Genomic DNA, 10,361 nt, shown 5'->3' on the forward strand with positions numbered 1-10,361 from the left:
ACCAAAAGTGTTACCAACAGGCTACTTCCTGGTTTATTGGAGGGTGATGGGGCCAAACCATTTGTGGGGCGCGAGATACCATTGCATCTTAAAAAAACTGTTTCCGAAACGTTATGCCACTTTTCCTTAAACTTTGTTGGGATATGTCAGAGGGTCAAGCAAAAATGAGAAGCTGCTTCCATTGCAAGGACAGCACTGTTTCAAATGAATTCAACTCCACTAAAAAAATGAGAAGCTGCTTCCATTGCAAGTACGGGAAAGGACAGCACTGTTTCAAATGAATTCAACTCCACTTTTCCTGACTGAGATCAGCAGCATACCATGGCAACCATTAAGGATGTATATTTCCACCTTGTACTGTATATTTAACCAAACCACATAACTTTGCCTTACAAAACTCTGCTAGCTTAACGCGAAACTTTTTTTTATATTTTGTTTTGGTTTGGGGTTTTTTTTGGGAGGGGGCATGGTAAGGGGAGTTAAATTTTATTCGAATACTAATTTAATTTTAGTCTGGTGGTGCCTTTGAGATATGAGTTTAGTTCATTCAGTGACCACGCTTGTATCTCAAAACACTTCTCAAGTCTCATCTTTCACCATTAAAATGAATGGGAATGCAATGAATCGGTTCCAGCCCCACCCAAAAAAAAAAAAAAACCTCGTATGAAACACAAAATCATAACCTGTAATACAAGCAAAAAGTGTAACTGGATCTAACATTTTGTCCTTCCTTGTTCTACTTCTGTGAGGTTTATTTTGCCTTCCACTGCAATGAAATCAATTTGTATTGATCGTGGACTAATGTTGTAAAGTTTTCTGTCGCCCTCTAGTGGTAGGTTTCCGAAACGCTCTCATGTTTCAGATTTTTGCTTGTACAATATCTCAAGGCAAAAATTGGCCAAGCAACAACTTGTATCTTGAAAAACTCTGACATCATGGCCCTTGTATGGCAATACAATGCATTTTTATTGAGTTTTTGGATGTAAAACAGGTGTTCAAGAAAGGTTTTAAACATTTTACTCGGGTCGGCATAATCATTCTAGGCTGGTGAACATGTTTTCTGAATGGTTTGCTGGAAAGCTACGCGTCTGCATGTGTGGGGCAGCCGAAGCGTCGAGCTTAGCGGTAACACAAGCAAGATGGCCACACGTGTAGCCAAAAGCGGCATAAGCAGAAATATGATGTGTAAAGCACGGCCAGCTTTTTGTGGCCGTCACACAGCCTGAAGCGAAGGAAGTGGCTGGTGCTCAGGGAACATAGGCACGTAGCTGTGGGTGGATATAAACATGTCGGATGCGTTTCCTGCAATTTTCAAAAACACATTATATGGTGGAGGTGTTTATTTGTATTTATTCATGTCACGCAAACACAATACCGATATGACAGTGCCGAGAGCAACCTCAGGCACTGTAAACAAATATTTGCGCACAAACGCTGTAATTTATGACAGCCAAAACTATTGCTTGGTTCTCTAAGTGAGTCGACTATTGCGGAATGCGTCTGCATAATTGTGTTCGTCTTGCTGCATGAAAAATGTCAACATGTATAATCATACTTTAAGCAATAAATACACAAACCGTCAAAGGAACCAAGGTCTAACAAAAGGGTTGCAAATCAATGCCAATGAAGTTGAGTTTCGAGTTTTTGCTCAAAAATGCTGTTACCCGCAATGCTAACTGCAGGTCATGTACAAACTTTTTTAAAAAGAAAGCAAAACTTCAACACCAAAAAGTATTTTGCTGATGAGTAGTAGGGTTCTTTTGGCTCGAGTGACACTGCATCGTGGCTGAAAAATAAAATCAAATAAAATGAAAAATAGAAAGTGGGCTAACCATAAGTGTGCCCACAGTTAGAGCAATTGTAGCTTGATGATGTCATTTCATGTTGCCCGGGTTTTTTCTCCTCTAGATGAGAAACACAACTTGAGAGTATAATTTCTACACTTTAGTTTGACTGTGATAAAACAACATGCTTTGACCACAAGCTCATTTTTGCACTTAGCCACTAAATAGGAAATGATCCTATTAATGAATCTATTTAAGAGTTTGTCAGTGAAGGGATAGTGGTTAGCACATCTGCCTCAAGAGTTGTGGTTCTGGGTTTGAATCTCGAACATCATGTGGTATTTGAATGGTTTTCTCTGTGACACATAAGATCAACAGAAGATTAAATTGTCTGTGAATGTGAATTTTCATTGGTTTATATGTCCCCTACAACAGCGGTCCCCATCCTTTTTTCCCCCACGAACCGGTTCAATGTCAGACAATATTTTCAGGGACCGGCCTTTAAGGTGTGACGCATAAATACAACAAAATAATATGATATGACTTGCGTGAAAATTGTGGTAATTTTCGAAACATAATAAACACGAATCATGACACGAGGCACGTCCTATCTGGCCGCAACACTCTGGCCGCTATGGTAACATTTAAACCTGCCTTCAAAATAAGATACGCCGCAAATAAAAAGTGCTTGAAAAATACGACTCGCCATCGCTGTAATGTGCAGAGTGGGCTTGGTGCGTAGGAATCTACCGTTGAGATAAATCCATATTTTAAGTTGGGACTCCTGATACTCTCTATTAAATGTAGCCTTCTTTTACTTGAAAGTTGTAGGCTCCTCTTCTGTCTCCCGGCTGGGCCTTTTCCCCTTCCCAAAGACGTATGGTCTTTTTTTTTTACTCATTTTGCTAGCTCCTCATTTTAGCGGTAACCTATCACGTGACGGTGAACGCGCCAAGAGTGACGTACTGTAAACGGATGTAGCAGAGAATCCGGTCATTTTTCAAAATAAAACACATTTCAGATTCAAAATAAAAAAATGCAAGTTATTTTTTCTTTCTGTGCGTCCCGGTTCCAAATGACCCACGGACCGCTACTGGTTCGCGGCCTGTGGCTTGGGGACCCCACTGCCCTACAACATAGGATGCAGCTGACTCACATTTAGCAGCTGCAACACTGTAGTGAAGACAAACTGGATGGCTGGATTTAAGGGACCTCACCAGATTCAAAATAAAAAAACGGAAGTTATTTTTTCTTTCTGTGCGTCCCGTTTCCAAATGACCCACGGACCGCTACCGGTTCGCGGCCTGGGGACCACTGCCCTACAACATTGGATGGAGCTGACTCACATTTAGCAGCTGCAACACTGTAGCGAAGACAAACTGGATGGCTGGATTTAAGGGACCTCAAAAACGAAAATGAACAGAGAGCGCCAATTCTCACTTTCCTTTATTATTCAGTGCTCACAGAAAGTCAACACCTAAATACCATGTTGTAGCCAATGTTACATTCAATCCTTATGTACAAAAGAAGAAGGAAAAAAAAATATGTCCTACCTAAAATGTACTAGTCTAGAGATGAAGTGTTATATAATCATCACAGCTTGGTCAGTTTTTTTTTGTTTGTTTTGTTTTTGCTTAAAACATTTCGCAGTTTTATTCAGTCTTACAAATGGTGGGAAAAAAAAAAACCAACAAGAAAACAGTCATTTACAATGGGTTAAAAATGTCATTTAGGTACATTTCAGTCATAAAACCAGCAATATCAAAGTCTATACAACGTGCATTACTACGGTTTGGAAATGGCAGACTCTAAAACGGCAGAAGAAGTGATGAGCACCTATGTTATTGTTAAGATTGTTTGGTTGCTAAATCTAGTTCCACGGAGAAGGGAATGCTTGTGGTCCACGCGATAGCTGAAATACGACGATGTTTTGCTTTGTTTTAAGACTCGGCTAAGGGCTGTCTTCCCTTTTTTTCTTTGTTTCTTTGTTAGTTTCGCTGCACAAGACTTGCACAGCTGTAGCTGCTACATCCAATTAGCCCAGCACCAAATACTTGAATTAAATATGTCAGCATGATGTAGAAAAAAAAAAAAAATTCAAGCTCACAGTCGCACGTTCACCCACGAATGCAAGCACAGGGCCAGGGAAGATCCTCCCACAACCTACATTGCAGTCATGATGGATGAGATGTTAAAAAAAAAAAAAAAACAGACAAACAATTATAAAGAAAAACAAAATCCCTGGTTTCAGACAAGTCCTCGCATTCTTTCAGATGGGCTCCATGGGCCTCCTTCATTTCGGTGTGTTCTTCAGTAGAATTATTCAGCGGGGGCCTCTGGACTGGGGGTTACGGCGGCCTCGGGTTCAGCTGGTGAAGAAGCTTCAGCTGGTTTCTCCTCCTTGGCCACCTCGTCGGCTTTGGGCTCCTCAGGTGTGGCCGCTTCCTTGGCCTCCTCCTTTGCCGGCGCCTTCTCCTCTTCGGCCTTCTCCTCCTCCACCGTTGCTGCTGCTGCCGCCGCCCCTTCCTCCTGTGCTGGCGCCTTCTCGACTTCCGCGTTCTCTTCCTCTACCTTCTCCTCCTCTTCGGACTCCTTCTTGGTCTTCTTGAAGGAGAACCCGCTCAGCTTGAAGGAAGGCTTCTTGAAGGAGAAGCGTTTCTTCTTCTGCTTGCCGTCCTCGGTGGTTTCCTCGGGTTTAGCAGCAGCCTCGCCGTTAGTGGCGGCAGCGGCGGCCTCGGGCTCCTTCTCAGCTTCCTCCGGCTTGTCACCACCCTCCTTGGGTGTCTCCTCGGTGGGGGTGCTGCCGTTGGCCTGGACGTCGGTTTTGTTGGCCTCCTCGGTTGCCGGAGAGGCATCGCCGTTGGTTTTGGCGTGGCCATTCTCCTGAGAGAGGAAAGTGTGAAACTTCAAAAGGCTGACAAAAGAAAGTTGATAGGAAGCAAGCCCCATGGTGTCTGCTGAAAATCATTAATTGAAGTCCACACAAAAAAAAGCCCTAGTCACCAGGATTTGCTGCTATACTACAGCAGTTTGACACATCGGCGAATCATCATCGATGTGAGAAAGAAAGGTCTTATGTCACATTTTTTATTTTGTTAATTGAAAGTTTACAAATCAAAAGTATTAAAGGTATCGGTTCTTGGTATCAGTGAGTACTTAAAGAGTGACTACTCTCACTGGTATCCATCTGAAATTAAGTGGTATCAAACATCCCTAAAATTAATCCAAATGGACCCAATCTGCGGCATTTCAATCTCCAAATAAACAGTAAATATTTTGATTTCTGTAGCACTCCACGAAAGCAGACGGCATGGAAATGTCTTTTTATATTTCTATAATTGCACGTGGTGTGATTTCTCTATTTTGGGGCCAGTTTTTCCAATACTGATCCTACTAATTATTATAGATACCTTATTAATCACCTAACACTGGTGGTAATTGATACACACTTACGTTGATATCAAACTACTGTGAGCACTGAGATATCCGTTTCAGTGTTTGTATGGATCGGAAATTAATACCAATGTCGGTGTGGACATCGATCAAATCCAATGCCTAATGTAAATATAAATACAGAATGCTCGCATGGGTAGACATCAATGCTCAAAAAGTATTTAAAAACGCCCATTTAATTTGTGATCATTTTGTCCAAATTGACAAAGAATGTCCTTAGTTAAACTAATTAATTATCCAAAGGAAGTTGTGTGTTGTCATCAAAGAATTTAAAAGGTCAGAAACTTTCATTCAAATTCAACAACACATGGCATCCACCCGAATAATAGCCAAATACAGTATCGTTATCGTCACCGTATCTCACACCGCTTGCGAATCGAATTCAAACGCCATTTATTTGGACCAATTGGAAAAAAGCTAGTAAAGACCGAGCACATCTGTTGCTAGGAGAGTGACGACAGATCCCCGAGTCGAGACCAGTTTCACTTGTAGTACCGCCTCGGCGCCTCTAGGAGGAGATGGTGCGCTTTGGACGTACAAGAGGCCCGACTAAATAACGTTTTTAAGCCTCCTTGTCCTCATTTTAATCACCATGCAAATCTTATCTAATAAAGAAATGATAAAAATCTACACCCTGGTGGGTTGTGCGTGCTTATGGGGTAGTATTTAGGCAATTTTTTGGAGCGTGTGGGAGACAAAACGTGGCTCTCCTCCTTGAATCTGGCAACAAAGGCGTGGCGTGGATGAAAAAAATGGCTATGCCACCAGCTACAAGACCCCACGCAGAGAATTTTAAACAATATAATGCGTGGAAAACGCTCGTGGTTTTAAAAAAAAAAAAACAACACGAGGCCTTCGTGGGATGGGATTCATTAAAAATGCAATTATTATGATAATGGTTTCATTTATTAAAATGAATAAAGCATATGGTCCCAATAAGTGATCGTCGGCGTATATCGTATTTTAAACACGAGTAGCGTTCAAATGGCTGGGGGGGAAAAAGTGGAAAAATAGGCAACGTGGTGGCCACTTTCTCCTGGATGCCGGTGAGCCGAGGATAGAAACACGCCATTGACGCAACACATTGCCCCCGTCGCAATTAACACTTTAAATAATTTACAATGAATATTACCTGGCCATTAGTCTTGGCCGCAGCCTCGCCGGGCTTCTCCGCCGCGGCTTCCTCCTTTCCGGCGTTTTTGGAGATTTGTGCTCCCATGCTCGTTCAACAAAGGGAAACCGAGCGATGAAATGAATGAACAAAGACCGCGGACGTTTTTTTCCTCCCTAGCGAAACAATCAAAACGCGGCGACTTCCTTTTCCGAGCGAGGCAATAAAGGGCAGCCGCACGGAGGTTTTTAGCCGGTAAAACGTGTTTGAAATACGGGAGAACAATTGCAAATGAAATCTCGTTTTTCCTCTCTCGCTCTATCCCTCTCTCTCCACCTTTTTTTGTAGGTCGTGTGGAGTTTGAGAAGCTGAGAAATTGGCCTCACCGCGAATGAGATGCGCCGGAGTACAACGCCCAAATCGGCACATGAATGGACGTCCGGATGGTGACGTCACGCTCGGCCAATCACAAAGCGGGCAGACGAGCGCGCGCGCGGGGGGGCCATCTTGAAGCCGGCCTGAGAGGACAATAGGAGGGACAACAACATGGCCACACTCATACAAACTTCATGGCCACTTCACTTCCGAGTGTGGACATTTGTTCGGATTTTGTTTGTATGTTTGTTGTTCATAAAACAATATATATAACACGTGAGGGGAAAAGGCATAGTTTTCATCCATATAGTCAGTAGTCACACAACACAATCTAGGCTGAGGCCTAACCTATGACTTTTACTACAATACAAACCTTTGAGTTATCTATTCAAATGAAAATGATGTATATTAGTTAAACAAAGAAGAACAATAGCTAGATAGCTGCAATATAACACTTCCACTCAGAAGTGGAGGACAAATGTCAAATAATCCATGCACAAATTACAGAACCATGCACTTGTTGTCGCTGTCCTGGGACAAGATGTTACTAGCTGTAGTGGAAGTGATTCCAAAATGAACTCATTACCTTATCATTACCATATTTATTTATGTAGCGCTTTCACAAGGTATGTTCTCACTTTTATGCATGTTTTTTTCAATGTTTTCAGCTATATGGAACTTGTCACTCAAACCAAGATGTTTTCATCCCGATTTTGCCCAATGCTAGACTATTTTATAGTTTGCTTTATAAAATTGTCCTTAAATCTTTATTTGTGCGCTATGTAACAGATAAACAATCTTTTAAGGTTTGACAAATCCTTATGTTTGTGGCAAAGCCCGACTCATATTTCTTTTCAAGAAAATGACTAACTCTTTTTCTATTAAGGCCTATGCATGTAGCTTAGTTTGTCATTGGCCAGTAGTATAGCGGCTAACACAGCTAGCACTCCAGGGCAAAATCTCTTAACTTTAGCATTGAAATGCAACCTTGACTCATATCTAAATCTGAATTGAATATCAGATCATAAACTTTCAGAGAGGTATTTGTGGTTCCTGGTTAGGATACCTTTTTTTTCTTTTTTCTTTTTTTTTTTAAATATCAAGGGCCATTTCAGTTCTCCAAAAGTCCTGCACTAATGATAAATGCAAGACATATGCTCACCACTTGCCTCTTCTTGCATAATAGCATCTTATCTGCTTGTTGCAGCTGGAGCTTCCCGGTGACCCACATCTAATGAGTTCACATTGCTGCCTGACCCAGCCAGCCCTCAGCACTCGGACTCCACCGGCAGCAGCAGCTACCATCACTACGTGACCCACATCTCCATGGTAACAAGTCCAAAATGGCACCCGGCACATGGAGGGCTCGCAGAGGAGTGAGAGTGAGTTCACGCAGACAAACGGCGCAGGATTAGGGTGACTTTTCTGCACCCGCCCTCCCGTGCCACTCTCCTGGCGAAGTAGGCCATACTTCATTGTTTTCCTATCGAGATGACATGCAAAGCTGCCATTTTCACGCCACACTGCCATATGAATATGTAAACTCTGAGGGAGGAGGCGGGGGGGACAAAGCTAGTCGAGATTGGGATGTTCGACACCCAGACTGCTGATTCACATCTACGTGAATTTTGTGTGCGTGCCTGCAAGATGAGTCTTAGGCACGCTATTACCTTAAAAAACCCCTCTCAAGCAAAACACAAAATCATGTTTTTTAAGTAGATATAGCAGATTTATATGACTACTTTCTTCATTCATCCAAAAACATGCTTTATAGAATCAGTCACTGCACATTTAACAACCTAAATTAAAGATGTTTCTTCAAATATAAAGGTGAAATAAATACATATAAATTGTAGGCTGTGTTCCAAATTACTCCCTAGAGGATTAATAAGTCTACACACCCCCGTTTGAATGCCAGGTTAAAAAAAATACAAATTAAATATTTTGCCACATGTTTTTAGGAGTGACAAGATGGGGTAATTATGAACAATTTGAAATGGCTGTCAGTGTTCGCACAAATCCTTCAGGCTTCCGCTAGAAACCCCGAAAAGAAAATGTCATGTAATGCCTACTAGAACAGCTAAACTTTATATTGACAATAAGTTTAAATGGTGGCAGATGTATGCTGATTCCCATTTCACTTGAGCTTCAATGTGAGTGATTAGTTCTCAACACAGCCACGTTCCCAGTTATATGTCGGTGACGGTATGTATATAATTCCCCGCTAAAAGACATTTCATTTTTTTGCCTTTGAGGCGGACAAGTTATAACCCACATTAACGGTAGAATAACCTTTGTCGTTTTTAGATTAAAAAACATGTCATTAAAACAAGGGTCTGTAGACTTTTTGTATCCATGGTAGTGCAGTCATATTTATTTAGCACATTTCATTCACAAGGCTATTCAATGTGCTTTACACAAACAAAGGCAAAACACGTACAAGCATTTACAAAAACAACAGCTAACGACATTCACAAGCAAAATATGGAAAACAAACATATCTTACAAAAATGACCAGAACATACAACGACGCCATTTAAACACATTTAAAGAAAACTTTCAAAAAATTTAAAAGCAAAGTAAAGAGATAAAAGTAGGCTTCTAAAATATCTTCCAAAAATATTTTGAATTGTTATGAAGACCTAAATCAAAGGTATGGGCAAAACTAAGACTATGGATAAAGTGCCGTAATGGAGAGAATCATCATACTACATATAATGTTGATAGTGACACACTAATAACATACTCTATGCATTTATATTTATTAATATAAACCTTACAAACATACCCATAGTTAAAGGAATTGCATCATCATGGCCACGCAACCATGTTACATACTACTCAGAATGCATTCCGATGCCAACAACAATGGTGATGTACAGGTAAAGTTTCTCCAAAATGTTTTAAAATGGAAAGTATTTTGGAGATTTTGGTGTGAGTATGACGTTGCTAGCAACTAAATAAATTGTATAGAACAAGCATGCCATTACAGTCAGTGTTCCTTTAAATATTATCCAAACCTTGTAAACACGAAACAGCAGCTATTCAAATGAATTGAATGATTGAATGAATCAATGACTGAATAAATAAACAAACTAGAGCAGACCATTTGCAACTTCACCCAGGATTCAAGTCAAGTCAAGTACAACTTTATTGTCAAATGCGCTGGATGTGAAATTTCTTTTCTCTCAACCAGACAAGACAACAAGAGGAGCCGCTGCAGGTGCCCGCGCTGCCATCAAAAGAACAGTTAACATAAAATGACAAAATAATACGACACAACACATAAGACACAGACAGTCGTGCATTCAGTCACCACAAACCAGGGGAGAGGAGGGGAAGGGGAAGAACGGAGGGAGGGATTTGCTTCCCATTGTAGCACTCGATTGCCCGAATTTACTGTCAGTCAAAACTTACACTCCAAAGCACAATTTACGCTAGCCAACTGTAGACGGAGCTGTTTTTTAAAGTAAAAGCACAGCGCGTCACGCGAGGTCTTTTCAGCCCTTAAACATGAACTTAGTTGTGTCCGTTTTCGCTTAATATTTTGTCCAATTTTCGAATAGTATTCTTAATATTGTTGTGTTGTTTTAAGCCGAAGTTGGGCTACTTTCAACCACGAAATGCTATCTCTGTTG

General features: G+C 41.1%; 1 protein-coding gene across 1 annotated transcript; it reads right to left on the reverse strand.

The window, feature by feature from the left end:
- Nucleotides 1-3,212: 3,212 nt before the first annotated feature.
- Nucleotides 3,213-6,760, reverse strand: marcksb (myristoylated alanine-rich protein kinase C substrate b). The gene is made up of 2 exons (XM_019872665.1): nt 6,370-6,760; nt 3,213-4,667 (listed from the first exon to the last, which is right to left on the reverse strand). The coding sequence occupies exons 1-2, from the start codon at nt 6,454-6,456 to the stop codon at nt 4,104-4,106; spliced, it is 651 nt and encodes a 216-aa protein (XP_019728224.1). The 5' UTR covers nt 6,457-6,760; the 3' UTR covers nt 3,213-4,103.
- Nucleotides 6,761-10,361: the final 3,601 nt, after the last annotated feature.

The sequence above is a fragment of the Hippocampus comes genome, unplaced genomic scaffold (genome assembly GCF_001891065.2).
Source record: "Hippocampus comes isolate QL1 unplaced genomic scaffold, H_comes_QL1_v1.1 scaffold92, whole genome shotgun sequence".
NCBI lineage: Eukaryota > Metazoa > Chordata > Actinopteri > Syngnathiformes > Syngnathidae > Hippocampus > Hippocampus comes.